A 16,569-nucleotide genomic window follows, 5' to 3' on the forward strand; every position below is an offset into this window, starting at 1 on the left:
GAACGACATCACAGGCAGCAGCAGTGCAAGCTTCTTACACTCACAAGGAGGCCACAGGCAGCAGAGGTGCAAGCTTCTCACACTCGCAAGAACGACATCACAAGCAGCAGTGGTGCAAGCTTCCCTTACACACTCACAGCAGGTACTGTGCCAAGGCAGCAACAGAGCAAGAGTCCCTTACAAAGAACAGGCACAGCACAGAGATGCTCAATGCAATCTTTCTCATACTCACAGGCAGCAGCGGTGCAAGCTTCTCACACTCGCACGAAGGACATCACAGGCAGCAGCTGTGCAAGCTTCTTACACTCACAAGGAGACCACAGGCAGCTGAGGTGCAAGCTTCTCCCACTCACAAGGACATCACAAGCAGCAGTGGTGCAAGCTTCTCACACTCACAAGAACGACATCACAGGCAGCAGCAGTGCAATCTTCTTGCACTCACAAGGAGACCACAGGCAGCAGAGGTGCAAGCTCCTCACACTCACAAGAAGGACATCACAGGCAGTAACGGTGCAATATTCTCACACTCACAAGGAGATCACTGGCAGTACACACCACATGAACACACTCCATAACACATAGCAACAATACATTGGCATTTACAATGCCATTAGCTCAAACTCAAATAAATCCGAGCCCGATTGCATTTCTAATGCTTGTTTATTGATGCACTGGTGTCTGCATATCCCATATAGATGAACGGCATCTAAACTTTCTAACAAGTACATTAGAACTCAGACGTATGTAAATATTACTATTGGGTCTCTCTGTCCAGCTGCAGTAAGCTGTAATTGGTTGCTGGATGGACAATTAGTGACGACAATTACAGCAGAGGTAAGAACTATACATTAGCTGGTCAGTAATATATCATTCAGTTCGTCATGTTATAGACTTCTCGAGAGGTTATTAGAAAAAGATAATAATGGACCACCAGCTTAATATCATCCTTCAAACTTTTGTCATGCATAAAGGTATGGATATGAATGCCCACTTACTTGTGGTAATTGAACGAGCAGTAAGCACTGATCAGTCAAGAAAAGGCATTTACTATTTATTCACACTACTCGTTACTTACTGCCTGATCCTTTCATTCTCTGTATGCACTTAAATTGCTACAGAGCACAAAGGGACTGCTTTTATTCCAGTAATATATTTAAATGTAGTTCACAAGTTTCTAGTGCCTTTGTCAGATCTGTATCTCTGTTCGCAACATTTGTCTAAAAAGAGTCATTAAGAGCACTCGCTTCTTCTGACAGAAGTCAAATAGTATAGAGGTTAAAACCTTTAATTGACATTCTGATCTCTGTGTGTTCTAGAGACTCATACTCAAATTTAGCATTCATGTTTTCAGTGTTAATAACCACTTAATGAATGTTTTGCCAGCTCGTCAAAACATCACCTAGCATAGCCCCTTTAGATAACATCACCTTTTTAAGGCATCTGCACTTGCCCCGTTACTAGAATTACCATTTTCTATTCAGCTGAGCCCAGCCAACAGTAGGGCCCGTGACTTCAGCGAGACCACTCCAAAATGGCCGATACACCGCACATACTTCTGGCTACACAGCCTCAGCATGTGGGGCACGTTCCAGCTCTTTCGCCCGTCGGCGTACGTGTCTTCAGCGAGACCACTCAAAAATGGCTGACACACCGCATATACTTATGGCTACACAGCCTCAGCATGTGGGGCATGTTCCAGCTCTTTCACCCGTCGGCGCACGCGCCTCCAGTTCTATACTCATGTGCCCCAGTGCATTTTTCCTTTTAGATTGTCTGTTATTCACAAACCAGATGTCTTCTCCGTTTTCCTTTCGGAGAAGCAAGATGGCCACCATTTTACCATCACGCTCCGGCGTTACCCTTCTAGTGTTCACACTCCCGTCGCCTTGGCACATGGCGGCCAGGTGAAAACCCTCAACCAATTAAGTTGCACATAAATACGCCTCCACCCACCCTCTCCTTCATACCATGGAAGCCGCAGGAGAGAGTGGAGGCGAGGACTACACGACTTCAAGTAAGTACGGCATAGCCGTTTGAGGAGGGATCTGACAACAATCAGGATTGCCTTTTGCCTGCAAATGACTAGATCTCTTCCTGTTCCCCCCAAAATATAGCAGCTAAGTCTCTGTTTTTTGTCCTTTCCTTTCTCCAAACCAACAGATGAGAGTTGCAATTACCTCTCGACCCAACGACTCATTGGGCATTGACTCCTTACTTTTCTAGTATGCACTTGATTTACAGACAAAACTCACGCCAATGTTTTTTTCAGCTAACAACATCCTACTCTAATATTCACTATATAGAGTGTGTGTTTTCTGTTTTATGTGCGTGTTATGTTATGTATTGTCTCTCCCTTTACCCTAACAAGTCACAGCCAATGTTCCCTCTAATTTTTTTCCACTCGTTTTTGGTGCCCTCAGTCCCACTTGTTTGTTGTGCCTTTCTGCCCTCTGTCCCACTCGTTGTTGTGCCTTTATGACCTCTGTCTCACTCGTTGTTGTGCCTTTATGCCCTCTTGCCCTCTGTCCCATCATTTTTGGTGCCCTTCTGCCCTCTGCCCCACTCGTTTTTGGTGCCCTTCTGCCCTCTGTCCCACTCGTTTTTGGTGCCCTCCTGCCCTCTGCCCCACTCATTTTTGGTGCCCTCTTGCCCTCTGTCCCACTCGCTTTTGGTGCCCTCCTGCCCTCTGCCCCACTCGTTTTTGGTGCCCTTCTGCCCTCTGCCCCACTCATTTTTGGTGCCCTCCTGCCCTCTGTCCCACTCGCTTTTGGTGCCCTTTTGCCCTCTGCCCCACTCGTTTTTGGTGTCCTTCTGCCCTCTGTCCCACTTGTTGTTGTGCTTTTATGCCCTCTGTCCCACTCGTCGTTGTGCCTTTATGCCCTCTTGCTCTCTGTCCCATCGTTTTTGGTGCCCTTCTGCCCTCTGCCCCACTCGTTTTTGGTGCCCTTCTGCCCTCTGCCCCACTCGTTTTTGGTGCCCTTCTGCCCTCTGCCTCACTCGTTTTTGGTGCCCTCCTGCCCTCTGTCCCACTCGCTTTTGGTGCCCTTCTGCCCTCTGCCTCACTCGTTTTTGGTGCCCTTCTGCCCTCTGCCCCACTCATTTTTGGTGCCCTCCTGCCCTCTGTCCCACTCGCTTTTGGTGCCCTTCTGTCCTCTGCCCCACTCGTTTTTGGTGCCCTCCTGCCCTCTGCCCCACTCGTTTTTGGTGCCCTTCTGCCCTCTGCCCCACTCATTTTTGGTGCCCTCCTGCCCTCTGTCCCACTCGCTTTTGGTGCCCTTCTGCCCTCTGCCCCACTCGTTTTTGGTGCCCTTCTGACCTCTGCCCCACTCGTTTTTGGTGCCCTCCTGCCCTCTGTCCCACTAGTTTTTTGTGCCTTTCTGCCCTCTGTCCCATCGCTTTTGGTGCCCTTCTGCCCTACTCGTTTTTGGTGCCCTTCTGCCCTCTGTCCCACTCGTTTTTTGTGCCTTTCTGCCCTCTGTCCCACTCGTTTTTGGTGCCCTCCTGCCCTCTGTCCCACTCGTTTTTTGTGCCTTTCTGCCCTCTGTTCCATTGTTTTTGGTGCCCTTCTGCCCTCTGCCCCACTCGTTTTTGTGCCTTTAGGTCCTGTGTCCCACTCGTTTTTGTGCCTTTAGGTCCTGTGTCCCACTTGTTTTTGTGCCTTTCTGTCCTGTGTCCCACTCGTTTTTGTGCCTTCCTATCTCGTTTTTGTGCCTTTCTGTCCTGTGTCCCACTCGTTTTTGTGCCTTCCTGTCTCGTTTTTGTGCCTTTCTGTCCTGTGTCCCACTCGTTTTTGTGCCTTCCTGTCTCGTTTTTGTGCCTTTCTGTCCTGTGTCCCACTCGTTTTTGTGCCTTCCTGTCTCGTTTTTGTGCCTTTATGCCCTCTTGCCTTCTGTTCCGCTTGTTTCCCCAACAGCTGTGGCCTTTTGTTTAAATATTGCTGACAATCAGAGCCACTTCACGGGCTCAGATTAACAGCAATACTTAAACAAAATGCCACAGTCTGCCCCGCGCTTTACTAACAAAAGCGTAGACACTTTCCAAACACAGCGTGTGCTAAAGTACACGCTGTGTTTGGAAAGTGTCTACGCTTTTGTTAGTAAAGCGCGGGGCAGACTGTGGCATTTTGTTTAGTGCAAGGTAGGTGGTTTTTTTATTTTTTTATTTTACTTTGCCTAAACCATCGTCTGTTGACTCCCCTCCAACCCCCCTCCCACCCGCCTCACCTCTGTTACCTGTGCAAGCCGCGCCTGCTTGCTGTGGTGTAAGTTACACACATATATTTACTGTGCTGGGGATCATTGCCATGGTGTTCCTTAGGACACATTAACATCTTTAATTGAACCTCCGTTCCAAACATCTTAACCAGTATCAAATGACATCAGGCAGCATCTCTTGCAGCAGGTATAATATGTAAACAAGGAGATAATTAGGTCTCCCTGGTCACAAAATAACCTGCACTGAATTTGAGACGTAAGAAAGACTATCATTTTCTTGCCTGGGGAGGTATTGATCGGGAACTCGAATATTGTATGACAATACAGTGAACATTTGAAATTAAATATGCTGTGCATTAGCATCTCGGTTGAAGGCCTGATTTCTGGTAAATGTTTGCTTTTATTTAAGGCTAAGCAGACACTGTTTTATAGTGGTAAACATATGTGCAATGACATTACTCCATTACAGCGGCAGGAAAATGTGTGCTGACGTTTTTTAATGCAATGTGACAAAAGTAATGAGTTTACAGATGCAAGGAAAGACATAAGTCTTGGAAATTAGGGAAACACTAGTTTGCAAAAAAAGAAAAAAACAGGGAAGAAGAGAAGTTCGTAATGAATAGCAGAGTGTAGGAGCGGTACCCAGGGAATGTAGATAAATAAATAAGAACCTTAATGAGGAAAAGGAGGAGGGACTGGGAGATAAAAAAAGGGAATCCCTGATATCTGGAAGGAGAAGAGAAAAAGAGGGGTTGATATGACTGGTGTCATAATCATTGGCGTTTTACCATGACAGGAATGACTTTAATCATAAAGGAAGAAATGGGTGGTGATGCTTTTGGGGGCGGGGATTAGTGGCAGGAAGAGGAAACCTATGGTATTGAATTGTACACTTGGCATACTACTTTACACAACTGGCAAGTCCGAGGGGCTTCAGGAGGGTTAGGTAAACAGCTGCCTCAATTGTTGTGGTGGGCTGGTAGAGTTTGGATTTACAGTGCGGCCTAGGTGGAAAGGTTTGAGGTTTGAAGTGATCTTCTAGTGATTTTGTGGTTCTCGTATTGCTGTGCTTGAGCATAGATTGATGCACTGTATTGTGGGTGATTGATGCTACTCTATTGATTGTGCTTGGATGGTGTAGTATGTGATATTTATTGTAGAAAGCAAGGTGTGCTGTGCATGAGGTTTGGAGCTGTGTTCCAAATGTGTTGTACTGAGCATGTAATTGTGCTCACAGATGAGGTATGACAACGATCGTGACAAGGAAACTATGACACAGCTCGAGTGGTAGAGTAGAGAAGTGGATAGAAAACCTCAGAGACAAGTCCCTGTATCATTTAGTGGGGCACTAGGGAGACTGTTCATAAACCAGGGATTATAGAGAAAAGGTGGAGGACTTTAGACCCAAGCCTTCTAGGGAGAACAAAGGAGGCAGTGTATTTGGCATCGGCCCTTCTTTGTGACTTTGTTTGTGAGTGGGAGTGATTTCAGAAAAAAAAGGTTGGGAGTAGATATTGGAGAGCAGAAGGATTGTTATCAGACAAGATCCTTGTTGATATTTGTGCAGCTCAGGCCACTATTTACATATATTTCAACCATCCTTCCCAATGCAATCATGGGAACTCCTCTCAACACTTAGCCGAGCTATGAAATCAATGGATTGCAAAAGGATGAAAATGCTGCTGCCCAACTCACTGATAGACTAAATGGCTATTTAGCCCTAGTGCTAAATGGGCACTAGGGCTCCCAATGATATAGAGGACAGATGTGTAATTATTGATACAAGGATGAATTGCACCAATGGTATGGAAGTTAAGTGTGATATGTGGGAAACAGTGTGCAATTACATCACCCACATATTGGGCTAAGATATAAAGCTGCCAGGAGCACTAATGTGCTATGTATGAGCTACAGTTTAAAAGGCCTGTAGAGGCACATAGAAAAGAGAAGTGTCTTTATCAGGCATGAAAAGCTACTTTTAAATATTATTAAGGCACTCCTAAATGCACATTGAAAGCCCACAAGCCAGGGTACCTGAAATATAAAAAATGTATTTGAAATAGCTTGTCCTCATCTAGACTGAATGTCCAAAAACGGATTTTACTGTGTAGATTTAAGCAAATTCTCCAGGAAAAGGCCTATACTTCAAATTCCTAATTTTATTTTCACAATGGGAAATGCTAGTAAAATACTTCCAAGTTATTTTTCATTCAGTTTTTGAAATCTGATTTAATGCTGAAATCAGATTTTTAATAACTGTAATACTGTTAGTGGAAAGAAACTTTATAAATTGTACTTTGTGATGACTGACCCTCATCTAGCTTAGACACAGTTTTGCCCTGATCTCACCTCCAGAGACTCAATACACATTCCCATCTGGAGTTAAAATACCCGCCCTCCAGAGGACAGTGACTTTGCCTCGGGGACCAGGAAGATAGGGATTTTGTCAACAACTGACCACTTAGCAGAGAGTAACCACCTGGAAGGGGAAAGGAACAGTTGGTACAGCAACAGCCATCATTAATTCTACCTTGTTCATGTTGCAAAATGGGGCTGACAGGAATTGCTCCCATTTATTTCCAGGGCCTTCCTAGACTTTCAGGATTCAACAACAGCTGGCGAGAGAAACAACCGCTTATGAGTGCCTCTGCCCCCTAATTTTCTCATTAGGAATCTTTTGGCTTCCCGTTTGAAGACTGTCGTCGAGGAGAGTCTGCGTACATCCGGAGGAAGAGAGTTCCATATTTTAGGGGCAGCACCAGAGAATGCTTGGTGACAAGTTCTCTTTTTGCTAAGGATGATCGGTTTCAGGAGAGTAGAGGTGCTTCTAAATGCCCTCTCCCCACATGATAATTCAAGTTTTTGAGCCAGATACGTTGGAGTATTGTAGTGAAGGGCTTTGTGCACCAGCATTGCAATCTTTAGCTGGATTCGTGCTTCAAAGGGTAGCCAGTTTCACCCTAAGAGAGGAGAGGTAACCTCATTTAAACAGGGGTATGGTTGAAGTAGAGGCAGAGACCCTCCTAGTGGAAGAATGGGTTAGTCATTCTTGATTTAGGACTTCAGGGAGTTTTTACAGTGAAGCAAAGAGAAAGTGCTTCAAATGCAAATGGGCACAGGGGCCCCTGAACTTACCCTATGTCCCTGTCTTTTACATACTGTTCAATGCCACCTTACTTTTTCCTGGTGCTTTTTGCCTTGAACATTAAAAATTTATATCTCCAGTACCTCCATCTGATTTTATTTGTTTTGATGTATTTCTGCTCATTATATTTTTCTCAGTTTTTTTCTCAATTCATTTGTATTTTTTTGCATTTTTTCCATACACATTTCTCTTGGGAATTGCTGGCTGCTTGTGCCACAGCTACGAGAAGTTGAACAGAGACTTGTGCTGAGACCTAACCCCAGGTACATATGTATGTGGTATTTGACAGCAGGTGTGGTTATTGAATTGGTAGGGGTCACTTTTCCAAAATCATTAACCCACATTCTGACATTATGGACGATATCCCATACCTACACAAGCTCTCCAACATGTGTTTGATTTTGCTGGATTCCAGTCATGTAACGTCTCTGGAGTGTGGTAGCAGTGCATGTGGAGTTTATCGACAGTCTCCCTCCCTGTCGCATGGAACAAAGATATATGTGCTTTGTTGGACCTGAAATCCTTGGTGTGGTTTTCTCTCATCTTTATGCCTTTGAGCCTCCTGTAATTGAGGACTTCATTTTTACTGACTTTAGGATTCTGCGGACTTTATCACTGCTAACCAGTGCTAAAGTGCTTTTGCACTCTCATTTAAACATGCTAACATTGACTTACCCCCAATTGGCATATTTAATTTACTTGTAAGTCCCTAGTAGAGTGGGAATGCATGTACCAGCACAAATCCAGCACATTTACATTTACATTACCCAGGGCCTCTAAATTTAAAACTACTAGTGGGTCTACAGCATTTATTGTGCCACACACTCAAGTATTCATATACACATGTCTCAGCCCCACCATTGCAGAATGTGTCCAGTGTTAGTACTGCCATTTCATCTTAGCACAATAAACTTTTTGCTGGCTTAAACCCTCCTGTTTAGTACATATAAATCACCCCTTGTGTATGCCCTAAAGAGCCATTAAGCAGGGTGCAGTTTATTTAAAAAGTTGGACATGTACTTTTAAGTTTTACATGTCCTGATAGTGAAAAACCTGTTAAATTTGTTCATCACTACTGTGAGGCCTATCTCTCTCTTTGAATAAAATTGGGTTAACGTATTACATTTTATAAGTAATAACTTTCTATTGAGAGCAGGTAGGAATGTCGAGTTTGGTGTCTACGGAATTGTAATTTAAAACCCTCTTTAATGGTAAAATTGAGTTTTAAGTCACTATTCTGAAAATGCCACTTTTAGAAAGTTTTCATTTTCTTGCCCTAACCATTTGGTGCCTGCAGCCTGCATCCTGGGTCACATGACTAGGTGTAGCTGGCAGTTGGTCTTGTTCTATTGCTACCAGACTGTGAGACAAAAGGTTTTAAGGTTTTGGCGGAATGGGACCTTTCTGACTTGATGAGGGGGATGAGCTGTCACCTACGACACTCTCACATCACAAAGGCACTGTGTGAGAACATTCACAAAGGGGTTGAAGCTAATCGTTTGTGACTCCCAACAAGCTGGTACCAGGGCAGGGAGGTAGGAAGTTCCAGATATCTCTGGGAGTGAAAACCTCCAGACTCTTCTCCTATTTCAAAGTGGCCACAGGGTATAAATAATGGACCCTCAGACCTAACTCTTCAGTACATCTGTGACCTGTGAAAAACTCAGAAAGACGAAAGCAGTGCTACTCTGGTGCCCTGTTCCCTGAGTGGAGCACTGGACCTGCATCTTAAAACCAGTACCACAAGAGTGACTGCAACGGCTAGTTGACTGGCCTCCTGATCAGAGCCCCAAACACTGAAAAGGCACCACCACCTTGAACCCAGCACTTGGACTCTGTCTGCTGTGAGTCCTACCCCCTAAGTGGTACCACCCCAGTCCTGGATACTTGGTAGTGGTCCTGAAGGTGCTCTGCCAGCCCAGCTGTGGTCCTATGAAGCTAACCGGAGGCAGCATGACACACCTCTATGCAGTCGCATTGGAACTACAGCAGCTCGCCGCATCCCCAACACCAGACCTTGCATCGCAGCTCAGTCTCCTTGGAACCACTGCATATCTCCGGATCTCCTGATTCGATTTTAGTTGTTTTCGTCTCAAATAATTTAATACATTTTACTCTATTTTTCAAAATTGAAGTGGGATTTTTCTTGTGTTTTGTTTCCACTTTATTACTGGTAGAAGTGCTGCATAGAGCAAAGTTTAATTTGGGGTTTGCTTGTGTATCACCTGATAGAGATTATGCTTGCTGCATGTGTAGGGTTTGCACCCTCAAACAGTAACCCAATTTCCAACATGCTCTCACGTACATTTCCTCCCAACTCTTCTCGAATAGTTGCCTGTTCATCTCCCTCTCCCACTGTTTCTGGCTAGGGCTTTTACTTAGCGACAACACTAAAAACAGCATGCAGTAGTGTGCCATGATCATATGTTTAACATCATTGCAATCTTTCATCCTCCGTTTGAAAGCGTTAAGATCTTGTGCAACCCCACCCCTGACCGAAGGAAGCAAATCCAGTTGTCTTACTTGGTCATAACAGAAGTGTTCCATATTTGGGAGGGTGAATTGTCTTCATACATTTTTAATTTTCCCACTGCAAAAAAGCGAGCCCACCATAAGGAGCCTAGTATCTCTGCAAGTTTCGAAAACATTCATGCCTGAACCTGGTGTGAAGTCCGGATTGTCATATATGGGAGTAAAGGTGGAAGTAAATAGTAAGGCATGATCCAGGACTTATTTTGACCACATATCTACAGTCACGCTCTTTTTTTGGCAGAAGTATCGAGTTCAGCGTCTGTACATCATTCTACCATCCAAAGCAATCTACCTAAGATTAAATAGTCAGTTAAGCACCATTGCTTTGTGATTCTGAGTTTCCGCTAAATAGCACTATGGAGGTTCCACTAAATAGCATTGGCTGCCTGCAAGTAACAAAGAAGGTTAAGTAAAGCGACATTGCCCTCCCCTTCATATTTGTTCAGTACAAGTGTTGATCGCAATTCCTGGGCATTTTCCTCCCCAAATAAAGTTGTTGATGGCCTCTTAGAGCTGCTGGGTAACCATGGAGGTGGGAGCTTAGTAGAAAAACAACTTAAAATAAGCATACTTTTAGGAATAATTCTCCTGTTAACAGTGGCACTTTGCTGAGCTATGAACAGTGCCCCATATGCCATTTCTGTGAGTCTTTCCTGATATTTTTTTTAAGTTATTATTAACTTAGGGCGGGTGTTAGAGTTTGGCAGATGGGTGCTACACCACTAATGTGGTGGATATCCCATCCACCATATCACTAGTGCATTATATACTATGCACTAGTAATAAAGCAGACAGGATATTGGTCATGGTTGTGATGAACCAATGGTCTGACAAAAAATGGATGGGCATATCTTCATTAATTTTTAAAAAGCTATCCCCTGCTTTGGGGTTTTATATTTGAACAATGAAAAAAGAAGACCGATTACTTGCTTAGCCATAACAGTGGAAAAAAAGAACTCCAAGGCATGGATGGGATAGTTTAATAAGGTGGGCTAGCCACAAACAAACCTTCAATGGGCAGCCTGTGGGGTTCTACATTAATCCGTGCATCCATAAAGTTGTTTTCTAAAAGTCCCCAATGATGACTAATGTTTCACTGCCACCACTACATTGTGCTATGTGGAGTTACCACCAATACAACCAAACCCTTCTCCACATGACCTGTAATTGCTACACTTCAAAGAGAGGTGGATGTTCTTCAAGAAGGTAGCTGGACCTAAAATGAGGCAGATACACTACAAAAGGAAGTAGATGCATTTCAAGAAGTAGATGCACGTGAGAAGGAGGTAGGGGCACTTTAAAGGAAGTAGATGAACTTAAAATGAGGTAGATCCTTTGCAAACAAACGAGCTTCCATCTGGAACAAGCTTTCTGTGTACTTTCATGGTGTTCAGGAAGAAAGGAAAAAGCACATTGAGTTCCCTGAGCAGCCTTACCTTAAAACCTGGGAACGCATTGGGAGGATTATTTACTTATATATGCACTCAACAGGTCCAGTCGCTCACTGAATGCCAAAGTCGAGCCATAAAAATTGCCACTAGTGACCCTTTTGTTGTGGTACATATCCTACAAGATCACAATTGTGCACACTGGGTTGGATTAAATAGCCAGAAATATATGTGTGAAAGGTCGATGTAAAACCGCCATATAATTTCTTGTTAAATATTTTGCCAATGCAAATTTCTTCTCAGGAATCTCAATGACATTCACTCTGGAAAGTAAGACACCTTGTGACATTTAAGGACTGAATTCCACGGGAAAGGGATTAATTTAGTTAATTGATAAATGAAAAGACTTACCCGGGCAGCTGCATCCATCAAAACATTGTTCTTGGCACACTTCGTTGATGTCCAGACTTTGGCAAGTTTTGGCACATGGGGACACACATTCATTGTACTCCATGCCAGCTGGGCACAGGGGATCTGATGCAAAAAAACAGAGAAAAAGTATCATATCGTTTGAAAATATGGAAATCATGTTTTCAAGTACAGACATCTGGCCATATATGTTTTGATATTCCATACTGTTTCTACAACACATGCATGATTCTATGATCTCGTGTCAATGTTCTCAAACAGTTTACAGTTTGGAAGCTGCCGGATATAATGATGTTATTGCTCTCTCTATCTTTTCTGTTCAGGCATGACACTGAACTCTGCCTATTTTCCCTTTCGCATCATCGACCAGCAACATTGAGATAATAATTTGATAGGGTGTTCCTGTTCATCTTGCATTTCTTTCCATGGCAATATTTTCTGAAGAAATACATTTGATATTAGAAGGGACCAAGTAATGATTAGAATTATGGTACTATTGTGTGTGTACGTTTGTATTTATTTATATATGAATTTTATCAAGCATCAACCTAGCTGCGAAGCAAGGGTGTCCTTCAGTCAAGTACTACCAAACAGCAGGCAAGAACTGGCGAAGGATTGGGAATACGCAAAAATTAGGAGCAGTGCTGGGATTGCAGTGGTTAAGGTTTATGAGGGAGGAGAGGGTCAGCCTTGGAAGGAGGAGATGGGATTACACGGGAGAAGATAGTGGTGCTGATGTAGACCCCATAGCTGTGTGCGAATGGATCATCTAGTGGTTGCCACAGAAGGTAGTGAAGATGGTAAAGAGCTGTGGCCAGGTTAGACAACAATAACATTTTCCTAGGCATGCAGGGTCTTTAGGCGGAGGAGTGGAGCTTCATGGATCTGCCCTAGGATGGTATTCAAAACCTCGTAAAGCAGCGGGAGAAGGCCTCGTTTATCAAGCCTCCTTGTAAATGTGGTACTTTGTAAACCTGTTACCCTACTAATGGCCCGTTTAAGCCCTCTGCGTTCCATCACTATTGGTAGTGAAGGAAGGATATGAATAGTCTCACTGCTTCATGATGTGTGACATTGTCTGACTGGATTTAACTATTTTATCAGACTGGTGATTTGACTCAATTACCAATAATACAGTTTGTTTCATTTCATCTGTACACCAGGTTTAACAATGAATGCCAAACGGATGTACATGTGCATAAAGGTGTATTGTGCAGGTTGGCTAATTCCACCATCATATGATTACCCTTGTAACTTCGGAAACACTCTCTCGCATCAAACAGGGTGACCCAGGTTTGCTGTGATTGTCCGAATCTATTGCCATCTGTCCTGGCAATTTAATTCAATTTAGCATATGTCCTGGTTTTCAGAGAGGGATGAGTGTTTTACAGTGCGGAATTACCGAGCAGCCCCTAGCAGAAAACAATTTAGTTGAGTGAGATCTTACTGTGAGTAAACTTTGCATTGAAATCCCGTTATTCCCTCATTGTCCGTTTTTTCTGTTTGTGAGCTCGGTCAACCAAGTCATTCTGTGTTCTCTGTCAATGATACGTTTATGTCAAAATATATCTTTTTGCATCTGTTAACACAGTTGTTGAGTATAGCAAACCTGTTGAATACATTCATTGTTTTCTATTTATTTGTCAAAACAAATTGATGTCTCTGTTTTCTAGTGCTATGAATGGTGGAAAACTCATTCTTTTATATGTTATATGTTCTAATAAAACACATTTTAATTGCCTTTGTCCTGTGTTTCAAAATATGTAGGGCCTGATTCATAAGTGACGGATATCCCGTCTGCCTTTTTACTACTCCATTATATCCTATGGTACTTGTACTATGTTGAACGGGACATCCAAAGGGCCGGACTGGCTGTAGCGGGCATCGGGTGTTTCCCTGGGAGGCTGGAAGGGTGCGAGCCAGTTTTTTAGCAGTGGGGCCTGGTTTTGTTACTTGAGGCCGGTTTTGCAGTGGGGCTGCAATATCGGGCCTCAACAACAGAAGCAGTGGTGCACACTTGCGCACTAGCTCCTACCTCCCCACCCCCACGGAGCTGGTACAACAAAATGGCCAGTGCTGCTTTGGGTTCCCAGTCCGGCTATGGAAATCCTTCACGTTTGTGAGGGAGCAACCCGTCCGCTAAACTCAAAATCAGGCCCTTAATTCTCAACTTACCCCCATTGTTGATATGATTTACGTTTCGGCACTCGAAAGTGAAATTTGCAACACATGGGCAAAAAACAAATGCACTGTGATAGCAAATATAAATGTCTGTCAGCAGTCCAGTGCAATTAACAGACGTATGCTTTGTGTTTCTTGACTTGGGTACATTAGATACTGGTTTTTGCTAAAGTACACATTGAATTGGATTGTGACTGAATTCCTACCTTGAGGAGGCAAGTTGCTCAGAAGAATGCTTGTTTTAAGCAGACATGTTCTGTCCTGAAAAATGCACGTGAGGTTTAGCAACGGTGACTTATTATTTTAGTTATGTTTAATTTTTTTGAGAAAGCAGTTGCACAAATGCAATATGTAACACTGTCTTTCAAATTGCAGTGCCTTCCACAATCATAGGAAGTTTCACAACCATCTGCCCTGAAAGTCAGATGCAGACTCGTTTTCAGAAACGGAAATGAGGGCACATCAGTGCAGGTCAACAGCCTGAGGAAACTTGGGCATTTTATGTGTGGCGCCGCGGCCAGGGCGACTGACTCTGGAATCTGGGGACCACGGTTCAATCCCCGACTCCGGCGGCAGGTCAGCCCAGCACCATGTGACTCTGGGCAATAGCTCGCTTAATCTTCCCGACGGACCCCCCAGCGCCTAGAGACCCTTACGGGTGATTGTGCGCTTTACAAATGTGGACTTTATGATAGTTGGAAAGCAGCATGTGACTGTTCAAAACAAGCATTGGCAAGGCAATAGGTCTCGCCTTTGGGACCTTATAGGAGTTTAGACATGCAACAGTTGATGTTGTTGCACAAAGGATATTGTACTGCATAACTAAATACTTATAAGGTTCCAAAGGGGAGACATATTGGCTATGCCAATGCTTGTTTAGTTTCCTTTAGCTGAAACGCTGTTGCAGTTTTCCACTCTCTGACATTGTTGCATTTTCCTCTTGTCTGAGATGCTGTTGCAGTTCTCTTTACCCTGACATGTTCTTCAGTTTCTCTCTCGAGTGTGACACTGTTGCAGGGTTCCTTGTCCATGTCTGATCCTTGAACGACTAATAGAATTTTGCAGAAAACTAAGCACAAATTAAAGCCGTGTACTGCTGAAAAGAGAGTGAATACAGTGACGTCACCAGTGTGTCATTAGTTCTAGAGCAAGGAAGGAAATGGTCCCTGGCAGCAGTATGAAAAGTGAATGCATCAATAATTAGGCATCTGTGGGTCCTCAAGCCCCTGTCCCTAGTGCCACTGCACCTGCTGCACCAGTGGGAGCCGCGCCCCCGAGCGAGTGAAAGGGGCACCGAGATGCGTGAGAGGAAGCTAATGGACAACACAGCAACGAGGCATTGGAGGAAGCGGGGAGCGAGGCTGAGAATGGAAGAGAAATGTGTCTTCCCCATTCATCTTACTTTGTTTTACAAACACAGTACTCACAATCTCTGTTTATATAACCTCTCCAGCTGTGGAACACGTCCTGTACATAGAGGTTTCCTCATGGAAAATGTTGAGGAGCAGTGCACACTTATCTCTGTGGCACAATCGTTTAGCACGTTCAGCTGCTAAACAAAAGGTTGGTGGTTCGCGCCCACCCAGGTACGCCGAGTTTTATTGTCTCAGTATCAGACATGTGATCTGCAAAAATCTCAAATATTGCATGAGATTAAGGACTACACTGGAAGCTTCCCTCTCGTTTAACTCCCAGCTTTATAAACTTTGTTAGTCAAGTGAAACCCTGGCAGTGCTGTCTGTGCTCGGGTTTGAGTTCCAAGACCCTCTCTCAGATGCTGGTGTCCCGCACAGCTGTAAAAAGACCCGTCATGCAATATTACTGCGTTAGGGGCACCTCCACCCTAGGGTCTGCGACATCAGCTTTCTATTCTATTTGGGGCTGGCTTTGGGGGGGCTGAGTCATGAGAGTACACAAGCTTTCATCCGAGTGACATCGCAGGGAACGACTTTAACATTGTGATGTGAGCCTAAATGTTGGTCAGATTGGCGCCGAGGAGGCATTTGGATAGATTGAACAGGGATGTGTAAGTGCTTTTTGCCCTCATCAAGAGTGGCTGTGATGCTATATTTCACCAGTCACAAGAGGTGCAGCAATGCTGCACTCCCGGTGTTTCCCACCCATGCAGATTGTCTGCTGAAAGCTTGTGAGACTGAGCTCTGTGTATCATTCTTGGCTTTAAATTCCATCGCATATTTGCGAAGCTTCAAAATTACTGGTCCACCTTCGTGAAGGGTCTTCCACTGTGCGGCGTATATCTGGATGCTCTTTTAGTAACTTTTGATCTGTTGAGTTAAAATTTTTGTTTTGTTCAAACTTGCAAATTATGCAACAGATGATGGATTATGCGGCCAGTATAGCAAATCCATAGTTATGCTGAAAACGATGTGGCTTCAGAATCGCATCATTTCACTTGTCCTATTTATAATCCAGCGAACGAGCCCCACACGTTATAATGCCTAAATGCCAAAGTGTCCCCATACCATTGCTTTGCCAAGAAAAGTACAAAGCTAGTCCAGAGTTTTGCAATGAAATGCAGTAACAGGTAGTCAGAAAAAAAGGACCCCCTCCCCTGTCCATCCCCCATCAAACAAGCGGGTGTGCCTCGCACTGGAAGGAGGCAGCAGGGAGAGGGGAGAGAGGAGGGGGCCTGCTCAGTTTCCTCCCTTGCGGGAGCAAG

At 44.2% G+C, this 16,569-nt stretch overlaps 1 protein-coding gene across 1 annotated transcript in view; it reads right to left on the reverse strand.

Moving 5' to 3' along the window:
* The window catches only part of VWF (von Willebrand factor), a 1,169,185-nt gene that overhangs the window by 1,028,693 nt on the left and 123,923 nt on the right, over positions 1–16,569 (reverse strand). The window contains exon 8 of the mRNA XM_078673989.1: positions 11,691–11,813. Coding sequence (XP_078530115.1) covers positions 11,691–11,813 — 123 coding nt within the window. The remainder of the gene's footprint in view (positions 1–11,690; positions 11,814–16,569) is intronic.

This window comes from Lissotriton helveticus, chromosome 1_1 (genome assembly GCF_964261635.1).
Source record: "Lissotriton helveticus chromosome 1_1, aLisHel1.1, whole genome shotgun sequence".
NCBI classification, from domain to species: Eukaryota; Metazoa; Chordata; class Amphibia; order Caudata; family Salamandridae; genus Lissotriton; species Lissotriton helveticus.